Below are 17,953 nucleotides of genomic sequence, written 5' to 3'. Positions count from 1 at the left end.
TTATGCCCGGGATTTTACAGCCCTTGAAACTGTTGCTGGGGACACTATATTCTTCAAAATCCCTGAAAACATGTCATGAAACGACGTAAATTTTACTAGATGAAAAGTGATAGGTACTTTATAAATAAATTCATAATACTAATATTATAGTTAATGTTTTAATTTAATTTGAATGCAGGATTTAATGAAGCATTCTGCCATATCTATGCTTATTATAAATATATTAATCTGTTACCTACCTAATACGAGGGATGCTCTTTTGTACCGATATTTAGAGAAAAAAAATAAATTATATAAAAAATATGTTCATAAATCTTCAACATATTCGTCTTCGAGATCTTATTAACGTTCGATTTGGCTATCTTTTGTAGCTTTTTCCTTAAATATGTAACAATAACAAACAAAAATAAAAAAACTTCAAAGCAAATGCTCAAAATGTCCACCATTTACTTCAATATACTTTATGATCCGCTTTCGTAAAGATCTCTTAATATCAAATAATCCTTGTTTAATATTTTTAACTACATCCGCGGCTTCTATTTTCCGTCGCAGTTGTGGAAGAGGAGTAATTTTTTCTTTATAAACTAATGCCTTCATTTGCGACCAAATTGAAAAATCCAAAGATTTTAAATCGGGGCCTCTTGGTGGCCAAGCAAACTCACTTCTACAACCAATCCATCGATGCGGAAACTGTTCGTTTAAGTATTGACAAACTTGTAAAGAATAATGTGGTGGTGCTCCGTCGTGCAAAAACCACATATTTTGTCTTAAAGCGAGAGGTATACCTTCTTGTAATTCGTGTAAATGTTCTTGAAGAAAATCTAAATAAAGAGGTCCATTTAAATTGGTTGGAAGTTCAAAAGGACCTATTAAATACCCACATATTACACCACACCAAATGTTAACCTTAAACTCGTGCTGAAAATGTGTTTCCCTCGTGTTTCCATGTAGATTTTCAGAATGCCACAAATGATTATTTTTATAATTAAATATTCCTCGTCTGGTAAATGTTGCCTCATCAGTAAAAAGAATTGTATCCAGAAAATCTGGGTTAACATTTTGTTTATCTTGCAAAAAATGGGCAAATTGTAGACGCTTAGGTAAATCTTGAAGTAATAAATTCTGAACAGGAGTGTAATGATATGGATGCAATATTTCCCTCTTTAGTATTCTAAAAATAGATGATTGGCTTATACTTGTTTGCAGACTTAATCGACGAGTACTGATATCTGGATTCTCCGTAACACAAATTAAAATTTCAACTTCTTCATCGGCAGTGATTGTTTTTGTAGCGCCGTGCTCAGTTTTAGAGCGTAAATACCCCGTTTCACCTAAGCGGTTGTAAATATTTCGGTACAGTTTATAATTGGGTTGCCTTCGATTTGGGTATAATTATGAATATCTTCGAGCCGCAGCTGGACCACTATAATTTGACTGAGCAAACACACAAATCATATCGCGCATCTCATTATTGGAAAAATCGTTATGCCTAGGCATTATTTGATAAATAACTATTACACTTGTTAATTACTAAATTGTTAATAAATGGTATACTAATGTATTTTGAGCATTTGCTTTGAAGTTTTTTATTACTTTTATTACTCGATAACCGATTGAGTTACACGAATTAAAGAAGAGTAACTTTTTTTTGTAGAATATAACGCTTTTTAATTTTTTAGCTGTAAGTTTAGCCCAAAAAAGTTTACTTTGATTTAATTAACACAAACAAGGGTAACTAGCGCCCTCTATTAGTAATGTTAAATTAGAGAGCAAATTATCATTCCTTATGTCAAAAAATGTAAAATTGCCTATTTTCAAATAGAAATTATGAAAACATAAAAAATTATTGCGAAAATCAAAATTTAAATTTAAACTTTGAACACTCCGTATCTCGGAAACTAGCAATATTTGCATAAGGCATGTTAAGCAAAATCGTCATATTTTGAGGTCTAGAATCTACAGTTCAGAGATTGAACATTCTTAATGAATCACCCTGTATACAGAAAATACAGAATTCTTGAAACAATACATGAAAGTGGAAGCTCACATTAAGTCGGCCATACATATAGTCCCAAAAATTTGCTTGCAAAAGGTGAAGAGGACAAAAAAATATTATGGAGAATAAAGCAAAACTGAGAAATTTGGCACGAGATGGATTATACATTAATGAAGACTTAACGAAAAGAGAGAGAAAGAGATAGAAGCTGTCAAGCGACTTTGCCAATACTGAGAAAAGAAATGGAAAATACGCAAAGTATTGATAAATGAAAAGGTGTGGAAATTAAACAAAAGAGAAGGAAAACTCGAAAAAAAGTTAAAGATAATAAAACAAACAATGTAAAATAAAGCTAAAAACAAAAAAAAACTGAAAAAAGACAAAACTAATAAAAAGCGTAACATGGAAAAAGTGATGAAAATATGTGCATGGAACAGTAGAACTATGCTAAGAATAGGAAATATGCAAGAGACTTGGAATTAACAAAGTATGGAACTGATTCGCGGCAGTACAGGAAAGAATATGGGACAAGGAATCATAAAAAAATAAAAATTTCAGCTTCCGATACTTAGTTAATGAAAGGCCAGTGTGAAGTAGGATTCATGATGCTTGGAGGATTGAGACAAAAAGTACTAGCATTCATACTAATTAATGAAACGCTGGCATACTTAAGAATTAAATCAAAACCATCCAATCTCTCAGTATTAAATGTGTACGCCCCAACGGAGGAAAGTAACAAAGAGGACAAAGAACAATTTCATGAAAAAAATATAAGAAGAAATAAAGAATATGTCAAAGCAAGATAAAACATTAATCAAAGGAGATTTCACGCTCTAATAGGGAAGGAAGAAACAATACTTGAAGGAATAAATGATAATGGACAACGATTATGTAATTTAGCTGCACGAACAAATATGATCAGCGGCAATATCAGCAGTACTAGATTCCAGCACCACAAAAATCACAAGAGATATGAGATCGAGAGAAGCATGTGCGAACTCCGATCACTTGATCTTTACGGCGAAAGTAAGACAAAAGAATAACTGACACAAAATATGAATATCATAACAATAAACGATAAAATGAAAACAACCAGAAAGAATATGTTGCACATACAGAGAATTTACTAACAGAAAATGAAAACGAAGGGGAAACTATCAAGAAAGAATGGAACAAATATAAAAAAGACCTGCAAGGGAAAAGAATGTCAGAGACTACGATGGATAAAAAAGGAACAGAATTCAAGATAGAAAACAATACGAAATGGTTAGAAAGGAGAGAAGTGGGCTTATAAAGAAAAGTAAACGTGAGTGGATGGATACTATTGTTAGAGAAATAGAAAAAGAAAGAAATACAAATATTTTGTACGAAAAGTATATAATATAATATAAACAAATATGAGTAGATTACTTTAAGGACTTGCTAACTGAATCAAGCACAAAAAAGGACGAGGAACTAGAGGAGAATGATCAAGTAACCTTATCAGAAGAATTAACAATAGAAGAAGTTAAGGAAAATATAAATAAAACGAAAAATGAAGAAGCACCTGGTTAAGATGAAATAAGCATAGAGCTGATATATGGAGGAACCAATGCATTAAGAAAGAGTATTTAGGCATTAAAGAATTCTTTCTATATATCCATCATCTTTGCAAAATCAAATTTTAATTAAAAGTTCTACACTTCCTGAAAATTAAAAGCAATGATGGTTTCCTAATGTGCATAATGTTTGGCATGAAGTAAATAATAAGATATGTTTTGAATATTTCCAAAATAGTATATTCTATGGCAAAGCACGTTGAAATTATTACCAAGTGTGCAAAAAAAAGAGGGACAATTTTCTTAAACATTGTTGGTGAATTCATAGGAACCGTATTGATGACCATTTTTCCACAAAATTAAAACGGAGAAACATATCTTGAATCTTCAATAGAACTGAAGTGCAATATAATTTTCTACATAATGGATTAGAAGTAGAGGTTTAAATGAATTATCAGCAAAATTTCCTAAATTAACACCACAAAATTTTTTTGGAGGCTTATTTAAAGAGCAAAATTTTTAAAACAGAGTCCGCTTAGTTGAAGGAACGAAAATTACGATTATTACATTTTGATAACAATTGATAACAAAACCTTAACTTACTTAGACAAACAATGTTCTCAGTCTTTCAAAATGATTTTGATCGAATTAATATCAAATTAATTTAAACATTTTTAGTATATTTCAAATTTATTACGTATGCAACCTATCGAAAGTTTGCGGTAATTTTAGCAATATTCGATGGTGTTTTAATGGAAGAGGAGTTTATTTCCAAATTCAATAATATTCGGATATTTTGGCACCACAATGTAACGAATATTTTAATTACTAATACGTCCGAAATATTACGGCTTTATCAATTAGAAGATAAGTATACATTTGAAATGGGAAGACGAACATATCAAAACTTCAATGTGTATGTGTAATTTCATAAGATATAAATTCATATCATATTGAAATTGGATAGAAGTCATGCAACCCACAACCATAGTAGATAATGCTGTTGGTGAGGAAATTTGACTGTATTTACCTAGAATGAATTTTTAAAATTACAAATTTATATACGGTCATAAAAAAATATTAATTTTTGGTTCAAATTTCCAAGCCTCTGATGAATCCACACATTTTAATTTTTGGATCGAGGATCCATTGTGCATCAGGTAAATTTCAATACACCCCACAATTTAATCATAAAATTCCATTGCCCCATTGAGATCTTTTATATTTTCTATCCACTTATACTGCCTCTGAGCGAAACAGTTTTCTTATACTTTGCTCACTCCTCGTGACTGGATTAATATAAATTTTTTGGAAATATGTTTTGTTTTGCTTAAAAATTGACTTTTGCTAATATTTATATGAAATTAAAGCAGTTTTCTTATCTAGCTGGCGTTGACTCGTATGATTTTAACTACGTTTATTAATCCCAATTCATTCCCTTTTGATTGAAATATAATTGATATTCACTAAAACGACAAATTTCAAATTAAAACTCCAAGCTGATTATGCAATATTCGTGTTGACACAGGAATAACTTTCATTAAATATTTCCCTTATTGACGTCGTTTGATTAAATACGATTAATTAGGTCGCCAGTAATATTATTTAATCTAACCACCATAAACAGGAGCTGATCATAACAACGTGTTGGTGCAAAGCACAATTACAGAGATAATATTTTTTTGATTAGTTACTATTACGTCATTATTAGGTACTGCAATATTATATACGAGGATATATCGAAAAGCTTAGCTTACTATAGAACCAAACAAAATTTCAATGTCAAAATATTTTATTACTGCAACGTCTCTAGACCTTTCTTCTTGCTCTGCAAATCAGACTTCCACAGCTTTTATTACCTCCTCGTTGGAAGAAAACTTACGACTTTTTAAACTTTTTTTAGTTGAGAAAAGAGATGATAGTCGGACGGAGCCAAATTTTCTGAATAAGGGGGGTGTTCTAGCATGGCAACATGAGAATTGTGTGCAGTGACGTTGTCCTGCAAAAACAAAACACCTTTGGATAGCATTCCGCGTCTTCTTTTTTTAATTTTTTTCCGTAGAGTGGTCAGTAATATCGAATAGTTATTGTTCTACCCTTATCAAAAAACCAATCAGATTACTCCATGGCAATCCCAAAAAACTGAAGCAAGAATTCTTCCAGCTGATTTTTGGACATGAAACTTATTAGGTCTTGGAGAACCAGAGTGTCGCCATTCCATCGATTGTTGCTTTGTTTCTGGATAGTAGAAATGTACCCAAGTCTCATCCATAGTAACAATTCGGTTTAAGAAATCTACATCGTTCGTTTTCAAATCGAGCACAGATCGATCGCGATGCTTCTACCCTTGCTTGCTTTTGGTCAACATTCAAACATTTGGGTATCCATTTTGCAGCAATTTTTCTCATGTCCAAATAGACGTGAACTATATGATGAACGCGTTAGTATGAAATATTCAGTGCTTCAGATATCCGTTTTACCCCAATTCGACGGTCTGATAAAATCATGTCATGAACTGCATCGATATTTTCGGGGTCTGACACAGAAACTGGCCTTCCCGATCGGTCATCATTTTCATTATATTAATTTCTGTAGAAACTTGAAAATCATGGGATTCAACATTCAATATTAATATGACGTATGATAGAAATATTGATTAATTGAAATATTGATTCTGGTTATTAAAGGAATTTTTATTAATTTATAATTGGTTAGATTATGAATGATGTTGAATTTTTGTAGGTTAGATAAGAATCAGTTGTAGTGAATGATGTTCAATATTGATTGGTTAATTTATGGATGACATTAAATTTTAATAGGCTAGGTCGTTGTAAATATAGCTGAATATTTATTGGTTCAAAAATAAATGATAATAAATTTTATAGGTTAAATCGTTATGAGTGAAGTTGAACTTTATAGGTTAGGTGAGGTTAGTTATTTGTTATTGGCGTTATATTTTTATACAATTTGTTTTTTAAAAATCTAAAAGATATGCATAAATTACACTAAGGTTTTTGAATAAGTTTTCTTATTGATGCATTGATCATTTTGTGCAATATATGTTTCTAAAAATTTTTTCAACTTCGTTTTTTATGCATTTAGTATCTTAAAAAGATAACGATTTTCCTTTTCAATAGTGGATTGTATATGGTGATCGAAACTATTGAAGTAAAATAGTAAATTATCAATTATCATCTTCATACTTTTCAATGAAGAATAATTTGAAGGATAAAACAAAGTCCAAAATATAATCCTTTAAATAATCTGCTAATATGGGGGATATTGAAAACCCCTTTGGTGTTCCAAAAATTTGTTGGTAATTTTTATTATTATAAAAGAACTATATATTGCTAAAAATTAGTGTTTAAACATTGATAAAATGTACATTGGTCAGTCGAAAAGGTCACTCATCAATCATATAACCTCCCACAAGACTGACAACAGATTATATTCTGATATATATTCAATAGCGACTCATGTCTATCATGGAGGACACTATATGAATTATGAATCTGCCAACGTTTTGACAGCAGAAAAAAATTCCAAAAAATGTCTATTCTTAGAAACAACAGATATTGCCCAAAATGATTAACGCATCAGTACGAAAACTGATTTAAATAACATTAGTGTAATCTATGCATATCTTTTGGATTTTGAGAAAACAAATTCTATAAAAATCAACGCCAATAACAACCAACTAACCTCGCCTAACCTATAAATTTCAATTTCACTAATATCGATTAAACCTATAAATTTTTTTGGTCATTTATATTCGAACCAATAAATAATTAGATATATTTATAACGATCTAGCCTATTAAAATTAAATGTTATCCATAACATAACCAATCAATATTGAACATCATTAATTACAACTTATCCTTTTCTAACCTACAAAAATTCAACGTCATTTATAATCTAACCAATTATAAATCAATAAAAATTCCTATAGTAACCAGAATCAATATTTCAATGAATCAATATTTCTATTTAACGTCATTTTGAATATTGAATTTTGAGTCCCATGAATTTCAAATTTTTACAAGAATCAATACAATTTGAAGCCACCACAAATCTTAATTGATTATTGTAAATAAATTTTATTATTATTGATTACATTTTTACATATTTCATATATTGTTCTTAACCATAATTTCAGTCCCAGACGATGAATACGTAAGTATTCGAAAGCTCGAAAAATATATTGAAGTTAGTCTACGGACATAAGACCAAAAAAAAAATATAGACCTATGGTTTTTAACAAATTTCTTAGAAAATACTTGAATTTTTGTTGTCATTATTTACCTATATTAGCAGATATTTACTTAAAACCACTTTTCTGTATTCGATAGTTATTTTAGAAGAAAATAAGGGTCCATTAAAACAAATGATTTCACTTCATCAAATCAAAGGTTTCATGCGGCTAGAACCTACGGCGGTAAGCCTACTGAAGGATAAGGTTAGGTGAATACCATAAAAGGCTCGATTATACACTTTCATTTGAAAAAAAAACTAAATAAAGAAAAAAACATTCCGTGGTGTCTATTGTCCATCTCTCTGAACTCTGTCTACTTCATATCCTCGCCTATTCATTTCTGTTTTTATATCATGTTTCATCGTTATCTGTGGAAAATTCAACTAATTACTGCAAAATCAAAATCGTTCTCTTCTTCCTTTCTAGTGTAAAATCCGACTCACTATCTCACAAAGGTGGTAATGGTGGTTTGTTTATCTTAAATATATGTGTAACAGACATCATAGATACTTATACTGCTGGACATAATACAAATGTTTGATTTATCTTTGGGGAAAAGCCGGAAGGGTTCTCAACTCTAAATTTAAATTTATGTAATACTTTCAATTAAAAGAAATACAAAAAAAACAAATGTAAGCGTTATACTCTCGTACAACAGAAAGGAAGAAATCAAATGCTACCGGAATATCTGTAATTTTAGCCGCGGTGTAATACTTTTTTGATATCGGAAAACAAGATATCAAAAGTCAGTCGTTATTTTTTTAATAAAATTTTTGAATTTGTCTCAAATTCCATGGAAATGTGTAGATGATGATAAAAAATGAGATATCTGATTAGGAAACTAGCAGTAGGATCAAAATAAATCCAACCTTAATACGCAAAAAAAGTGGATATTGAAGTTTTGATACAAAAATGAAATAAGTAAGCTTTAGCTATGAAATGTGAAATTATCAGAGAATTATTTTAAAATTGATCAGTTGTGTCAGGACTTTATTAATGTGAGTAACTAATAATCTGTGATATTAGAAGAATTTGGTTGTTTTTTTTTTCAGGAAGGCGAATTATAGTCGTCTATTACAGGGAGTGGATATTCAATCTCCTATTATTCACGAGACTACAGCAATTTGGAGATTTAATCAACATAAACGCCCTAAGAATTTAATCAGAGAATTTGCAGCTTGTCCAGAAAAGAATTATCCAACTGTGCATCTATCTTGTACCAACTATGGTAAGTTCGATTTTTTTATCATAACATTAATTAACAGCACTTGATTCAATCTATAGAAGTAGATTTTTGAGTATATATATATATGAAGTACAACTTTTAAGTACAGATATTTCTTCCATTTATGAATATTAGTCATTATCAGTTTTAATGCATAATGTCTCAACTCATCTAATTCTATATCTAATAAATATCTGAGTTTGCCATTGCCAACTTACAACATTATATTGATGATGTCCTACGAATAATTTTACTACTTTATTTAAGTGGGCTTCCACAAAAATGCCCCCGCAACTTACCATCGTCTTATGGATAACGTATTGGAGGATATGCAAAACAAAATATGTCTTGTTTACATGGATGACATAATTATATTTTCAACTTCCTTACACGAACATTTTTGCAATGTTAAGCAAGTGTTTAATAAACTCAAAGAAAATTTTCTGAAAGTACCATTAGACAAGTGTGAATTCCTAGGTAAATCGTTTTCGAACATAAACCCGTCCAGGGGTTATTTTCTATGAAACTCGAGTAGTAGGATAATGGAATAATATATAAATAAGGTCAAAATAATTCAAACCTTGATACTCTAATGCCCCAAATTAACGTCGTAGACAAAAAAGATAATGATAATAATTCCCTTTCTTCAACTTTCTACCTTACCTAGATACAGATGATTTAGATGAAATCTTACATACCTTGGATATGGATTTAGAATCAAAAATTATGTAAATTTTATCGAACATAACAATAAAACCCGACAAGGTTGAAGACTAGAATGAAAATGTTGAAAATCAACGAGACAAACTAAAAATCGTATGCTCTAATTTAGAAAATTCCATAATAGGATGAACAAGAACTCATTAACTGCGAAATGTTAGGTAGGTATTTTTTCAATTTGTAGTATAATCCTTCGTGCCATACTTTGTCGAAGGCTTGTGAGATGTCCAGGAAGGCTACTGAGCTATATCTTTTAGTTCAGAATCACTATTTATTTCGTTGATTAGTCGGTGTACCTGTTCTATTGTGCTATGTTTATTTTGGAATCTGAATTGGTGTTGTGGTATGACTTTGGCTTCATTTATGATGCTATTTAGTCTTTTTATGTAGATTTCTTTCAAATACCTTTGACAAGATGGGAAGCAAGCTAATAGGTCTGTGGAGATGTGGCTTATGTTGATCTTTCCCTTGTTTTGGTGGCCTTACCAGTAATTAAGTCTAATCCGGGTGCCTTTCTAATGTCAATTTCTGTCCTGGTCGCTTCTATTACCTTAAATGTTTTGATTTTATAATATGGTAAATCCATTTGGTATGGTGCATCTAGAAATTCCTTATTACACCTTCTTCATCATCGAGTATGTCTCGCGGATATGGTTGGAAAACTTGTTGTAGGTGAGTCACAAAAACATCTTTGCTTTATCTTTGTGACTCCTTGGCCATGTATTTCGACTATCCTTAACTGGTTGATTGTGATGTGTTGATCTTCTCAAGTTCCTAGTTGCTTTCCACGGAGAGTTGTTTGTTACTATTTTTGGTATTAATTTCATCAGAGCTTTGAATTTCTAAGTTCCAGTATCATTTCTTTTAGCTCTTTGGTCGCTTTATTGTATTTGCTATACATTACATTACAATATTATTAAAAAAATAATTTCAAACACGCCAACACCTTCCTGTTGAAAATTCGAAGCCTATTAATGTTTCGAGGAAAAAATTCGTGAGAATTTTTAAATCCTCCTAGATCAATCCTTGAAATGAATTAGGCGAAAATTACGATATGAGAAGAAAATATCAATATAATCAATTCAATAACCGTTATTTAGAGGATTGATCTATTTTGTACCTTTTCATTTTTAGGAATGTTCAAATTTCTCTCATTTATCATTAAACAGCTCCTGCTAGTATTGAAACACGTATAATTTTTTGTCTTAGTTCGCTTACTTTTGAAAAATAATTGACTGGATATATTGTCTCTTCCTCATTATAACATACATCAATTGGCGGTGACTTCAAACATTTTCTTCTAGACTTTTTCAGTATAATTATTCCTATCTCATCTCTCATGATCTTGGAACAACTACAAAGGTATTTATTTACTTTGAATTTTGTTATAATAATTACAGTTTAATAAGTATGATTTGATGTCAGCACATCGCCAATTTTTTTATTGCTTTCGAAATTACTTGTCACATAGCTAAAACTACACAAAAAAACTTTCCATAGAAAATCTTCTTGATATATATAAAAACCAGAAACGAAAAATAATCAGACAATCTTTTCTCAATTTTATGAGTTTGCATCTACGTATTTCTCAAAAATATATGGAAGGCTGTGGCACATCTCGATGAAGTGGTAAAAGCAGCTTTACAATGCAGAAATTTTTGCAAAGACTCCTATGGTAGTAGTAGCAGCAATATAGTTAAAGCTGGAGTTGATTTCGACAATGACGTCTTTAATTATGACAAAAATGCTGCTAAAACTGAAAATGCTACAAGTTTGCAAATATATAGGGCTAACCTAAGTCTCAGCTATTTCCTACATCAGTGGAATATAGCTCAAATCACAATGATACCGAAACCAGAAAAACCGAAAAATAAGTCCATATATACCCATTAGCCTTCCTCCAGTTTTCTCTAAAGTCTTTTGAAAGCTACTACTTAAGAGACTCAATGCAATAATAGAAGAAAAACAAATCATACCTACTTAATTACCAATTTGGATTGCGTCATCGGCACGAAACTACCCAACCAATTCATAAAGTTGTTGAACAAATCAGCAATGATTTGGCAAGACAAAGGATATTGCTCGGTTACATCTTTAAATATAAGTTAAGTCTTCGATAAGATGCGGCACAAAGACCTCCAATGTAAACTAAAGAACCTGGTTTGATATGGACATACACACACACTTATGATACAGAGTATTAATCAATTTAGAGCTTTCTAATAAACTGTATTCTTTGTTTTGTTTTATGGTGCGTAAATAAACAAAGATAACGGTTTCCCGACGCGCGAACACGCCACGTATAATTGCCCATGCGTGAAACAGTTAATTCCGCATACTTTCAACAACTAGCCTTGCGAATTATTTATGGTCATCGCAAAGACCAGACGTACCGAAAATTGTAAAAATTTAAAATCGGATGGTAAATCCGTTGGAATCATCGGTATTTTCCCCCTATGATTGTTGGCAATTCTGATATACGACTATTTTCTGGATCTGTTTCTCTCTGGTCATCAGTGCGGTTAGCACGTGAGGTAGCTCTTCCCACATTTGATTGACTACGATGACCAAAGTCAGGTCATCTTCTCGTCGGCATCGTAAAAAGGCCAGAAACAAAATCTGTTGGTGTCAAATTTTTCGGACCAGTTTTTATAATCCATTTATCACCTGTCTTGAAGAAAAGAACAAAATTAATCAACTATACTAGATAATAGTTCAAAAATACAAAATATCGTTATATAATATGACGCTAATGTATAAGAATATATTTGAACATATATAAAACTACTAATTATAATTGTCAGGAACTGCATCCCAATCAAATAGAGATATTTTAATGGTATCAATCATCTGAGAGTTATGAAGGATAACAATATACAATCTGTTCGATAATAAGAGATTAACAAGATGCTCAAAAAAGAAACTCCGTCAGAATTGAGCATTCAAATAATCTGGTGAAACCCTTAATGAATATCAGGCCCATCAGAAGAAGTCAGGAGAAAACAGTTTACTAAACCTACTCTTTATTACTTACTTTTCTTGTGAATTATTTCGAAAATAAAAATAAATATGTATGGTAGTGAAGTTCTTAGAATGTTATACACGGATAAAAATTATGCGTTTCTATGTTTGTAAAACTATGTGTGTCTGTAAAATTAATTTTTGACATAAATAACTATCAATCTCTTTGCAGCATGTGGTAGAGTTCGTAAAACATACGACGCTTCTGACAACAATAAAAAGAAACATGAACAACGACAAAATAGAATCGTGGGTGGAGTTAGATCCAAGCCAGGTGATTGGCCTTTTTTGGCAGCGCTCCTCGGTGGGCCAGAAGAAATATTTTACTGTGCGGGAGTGCTAATTGCTGATCAATGGGTCCTCACAGCATCACATTGTGTGGGAAAGTAAGTGTACACCGTTATTAATATAATGATATATGTTACCAATTACTTTAATTCACTTCAAAATTTGCATACATGCCACATGTAATTCAAACTTCGCGTCAAGTAACTAAACTTTTTCTTAAGGAACTTGTGCTTCAGAAGATAGAGCCAGGACTCCGGATCGAAAGATCCTGGATTCGATTGTTTCCATTAGTTTGGGGCAAATCCTGGCCCTGTTAGGTTTTTACAATATTGTCTATTATTATGCTTGGAAAGTAGTAACAAAACCTACTCAGAATGTTAATACTTAAACCGGACCTTACAAACGTACATTCTAATTCTTAGTTAAATGTACAGTTAATAATTCAGACAATTATATATAGCTACGATTTAGGTTTGAATTTCTGGAACCGTTATTGATATTCATACTGAACACACTGTTAACTGTTATCACTATACCAACACTCATAAAATTTCTATCGAGTAGGCGTCAAAAAGTGTAATAGTAAGTATTAATATATAGCGATAGTGTGTTCAGAATTGCTATGGTCTGCTTGAAAATAATCAATAAAGGAATTAATACAACTGTAACTTTTATCCTGTAACTAATAAGCTTTATACCTACGTAAAAGTAGTACATACCTATCACCTATGTCTCTAACAAAACATAGAGTACCTCCGTAATGTGAGTATGCCATATCATGTTATTTTTTTTTTTTTCATTTTCAGTCATTCAGACGTATCTGGTTGGACGATTCAGTTAGGCATAACGAGAAGACACGCACATTCTTTTTATGGACAAAAAATGAAAGTCAAACGTGTGGTTCCACATCCTATGTACAATATCGGAGTTGCTCATGATAATGATGTTGCACTTTTCCAGGTAAAACTAATGTTTCTAAGAAACGTTTTGTTACATTGAGTTTTGTATCATCCTTCAATCACGTTGTCAAATATCTTTCGTATCATAATAGATATATCTTGTACTTGTGGGATCATTTTCAAAAACAGGTTTTACTATGAAAGAAAAGACAGAGGAGAATAGATATTCTAGATAAATAAACATATTGAAGTCATTGCAAATCTGCGATATTAGCAGTGAATGAACTTCGATAGAGAAAGGATAAACATAATCAATTTGAATATCCATATCTACTCGCTGAAAATGACCCTTATTAAAAAATACATGGTTAAAACTCAACCTACTAAACTTAAAATTAATTTCGCAATATTGTCATTAGTTTTTACAAAATTGTTTTCGTCAAAATAGTTCTTTGTGTCATTTTCGTCAAATTCTATTTCGTCATATTAATTATATTGATTGACGTGATTATAATCTGAATTAGAACACTGATTTAAATATAACTCTTCAGAAGAAACAAAGTTCGGTTAAGCATTTGGATGTGGTCGGAAAAATCTATCATTATTACTATTGATAGGTTTTGGAGTACGTTCAGTAAAGTTACGTGAAATAAATAAAGGTTTTGGTAATTGATTTTGTGCAAATGATTTGGGTTTGAATACATTTTGGGGAAATTATCATTGAAAATTCCTATATTTGGAAAATTTCTGTATTCTCCATCTCTACTGCTATTGTTTTCAAAATTTTTGTGATGATTCTGATTACAATATTCATTATTATAATTAATATTATTATATTAATGTGCCCTCGAAATACCTAAATAAGCTTCCTCTGAAATAATCTCCATTTCTATTAAAATTGTTACCTCCATTAAAATTGTTACTTCCATTATAATTAAGTATCATTAAAATAATCAATATTATTGTTTAATTTTATTCCAATTCCATTAATATTATTTCCTCTTGGTTATCTTCTCGTTGTTGTTTCATCCGTACAATTAGACTTACTATCTCTAATACCTTTCCCTACATTCTGTCTCAATTGTGTTTATTGGTTTCTCAAATGCTCCATTCCTTTTCAAATTCTTCATTGACATCTTCTAATTCTGTCCTTGTTTCTGTCTTCATTTCATTTCATTTCAGTCTTAATTCTTCTCCCTATCTTTTTTCCATCTTATGCCTGATTTCAAGCATATTCTCTACTTCACCTGATAACCTCAATAATTACTTTGTGAATGTAACCAAAAATTGATCAAATTCCCTTCATGATCCGGTTTCATATCTCCCTGATGCTAATGCTAACTTACACAGTTTTTTCTTTATGCCCGTAGTTTTAGCAGAGCTTCGCAGTATAATTAATAACATCAGTTCATCTGGAACTGATGGACTTACATAAAAAATGTACCGATTGTACATTAAATCACCTTACCACTTTAATTAACGTTTCATTTCAAAATGATATTTTTCGCAATTTCCTTATACCTCTGCATAAAGGAGGAGATAAAAGTCAAGCATCGAATTTTCGCCCAATTGCAGTCCTTTCCACGTTATCTAAGAGCATAGGAAGATTGGCCAAAAAGAGGCTTTTATCATTTCAGTTTAAATATAAAATACTTACTACCCATCAATTTGGGTTTTCAAGTAACAAATGCAAAAATGATGCTATATTCTCCCTCCTTAATAATGTGTACTCTAGCCTTAACAGCCATCACTCCACTGCAACAACTTTTTGTGATTTTTCTAAGGCTTTCGACAACAAATTGCAGTACTACGGTTTAAGGGGAACATCTCTCGCATGGTTTAAGTCATACCTTACCAACAGAAGTCAGACTATAAGGGTTGATACAACGATGTCATCTTGCAAGCCAATAGAATATGAGGTGCCCCAAGGCTCAGTACTAGGTCCTATTTTGTTTCTTCTGTTTATAAACGACATCGCCTATCTAGATATCAGTGGTAAAATATGTCTATTTGCTGACCCTGATCTCACAGCACTCCATAGGACCATATCTAGTGACCTGATAACCCTTAAATTATGGTGCGATTCTAATCTTTTTTGTCTCAACGTTTCTAAAACCAAAGTTGTATCCTATAAAAAGACATTGCAGCCTTTCTTATCAAATAACACTATTACTGACGTCGTTGAATCTGTAAAATTTTTAGGGCTTGTTGTGGACATATTGCCACCTTATCTAAAAAAATAAGTTTCTCTTGCTTTGCGCTGGGATCAGTTTCCAAAGAACTGAACTTATCCACCTCCTTAACAGTTTATTATGCCCTTATTGATTCGCATCTCCGATATTCCCTTCCCTTCTGATGTACGTGTGCTGCGATTCAATTTAAGAGAATCTTCAAACTACAAAAGAGTTAAATATTCACTCGGCATTAAAACAGCAGGGTTCACAGCAGGGACTTCTTTGAAAGATTGTAAATCCTCACTATTCCTTCTTTATTCATCTTTCAATCCTTTTGCGTAATTCGTAAGCACGATTCTCCAATTTCAAAAAGATTGTTGCAAGGCTATCTACTTAGGAATGCGGACCACGAACTTTACCTACCAACTCCACGTTCAGAATTAGTTGAAGGATCAATATTTTACATTGCAAAAAAATACACAATCACTTGCCATTTGAAATTGAATCGATATCATCTTTTCTTGCATTCCGCAATAATTTGAGGACATATTTACTGGAAAGTGCCTTCTACTCTGTAAACGAATAATATTTAATTCTAGATATGCTGCATACTGGTTCAATTTTTGCTATGGACTTATATACTAATTATTACCTATTACTATTAGCTATAATTTTGTTACTGTGGTTGTCTTCTGACAATAAAGCATTTCTTTTTCTGTCTCTCTCTCTCTCTCTGCTTCTTGTCTTATTTCTTGTTTCATTTTTTTTAGAAATCTAAGTAAAATGTCTATATCTAGTTGAGACTTCTCTTTGTATAAGAGACTTTTTCTTGTATTGTGGATGTTTGTTCTTGGACTTGTCCTTCTCTGATTTTCGTTGATCTTGTCTACACTTTGTTATCGATTTTTTTCTAAAATCTGTATGTTGTTTTAGTATAGATTATTTTTTCGCCCCTCTTTGATTTAAGTTTCGCTCATTTTTTTCGTGCCCCACGTTGGGCGCCAAATTGTTATGTTTGACTATGTCTGCGTCTATTGATTGATTGAGAAGAATCATGACGTATTGTCAAACACAATATAAATAAAAAACAAAATCAATTGAAGTAGTTGTAATATCTGTATTCTTCCAAAATTTCAACTACCCTGTATTCTGAATATCTACTTACTGTCTATCAACAAAAGTGGCGATACTTGAAACATTACATGAAGAAACTATTTCTCTCTGTGAGTTTTATAACAATATGTAAAACTTTATAATAGAATTTTGATTAATTAGACTAAACAACTGTATTGATTCAAAGATAATGATCTCTATATAAGAAATATATTATAAATTATCGGCCATTTATGACAGATGTTGAAAAATAGAATTTCCATCTCCAATTTAAATCAAATTTCCAATTTCTGTGAAATATGGACCAATGGAAAGAAATACGTAAACAATGTTCCAATCAGCCACGGAAAACCATTTGTATTACCCAAAATTCCAATAATGACAACAACTCCTTCAAGAAATCTCCAAACGCCAAATATTACTAGAATGGACTTGGACGAACTACGAAAAATTAGTCAAATCTACTAACTAGAACCAGTTAGCAAAATTCAACACAACCCGTATAACAAAAGTATCCTAGGAACTATCATCACTATAATTGTGGCATGTATTCTCATTTTCTGCCTGGTAAAATACAGAATATAGTTACTGAAAGTATTCAGATAGAAGAAAAGCAAATTTCGAAAAACAACTCCGTGTTTCTCTAAACTTAAAGACAGGAGAGGTTATGTCTACGCTGTTATCAAAAGACACCTGAAATATTATCAAAATATGTTTATAATTTT

General features: G+C 31.3%; 1 protein-coding gene across 1 annotated transcript in view; it reads left to right on the top strand.

Moving 5' to 3' along the window:
* LOC130451739 (atrial natriuretic peptide-converting enzyme) overlaps positions 1-17,953 on the top strand; it is a 116,466-nt gene that overhangs the window by 93,050 nt on the left and 5,463 nt on the right. Inside the window, exons 10-12 of the mRNA XM_056790955.1 lie at positions 8,841-9,016; positions 12,927-13,140; positions 13,849-14,002. Coding sequence (XP_056646933.1) covers positions 8,841-9,016; positions 12,927-13,140; positions 13,849-14,002 — 544 coding nt within the window. The remainder of the gene's footprint in view (positions 1-8,840; positions 9,017-12,926; positions 13,141-13,848; positions 14,003-17,953) is intronic.

Source organism: Diorhabda sublineata, chromosome X (assembly GCF_026230105.1).
Source record: "Diorhabda sublineata isolate icDioSubl1.1 chromosome X, icDioSubl1.1, whole genome shotgun sequence".
NCBI classification, from domain to species: Eukaryota; Metazoa; Arthropoda; class Insecta; order Coleoptera; family Chrysomelidae; genus Diorhabda; species Diorhabda sublineata.
This window is presented reverse-complemented; position numbering and strand designations above follow the sequence as displayed.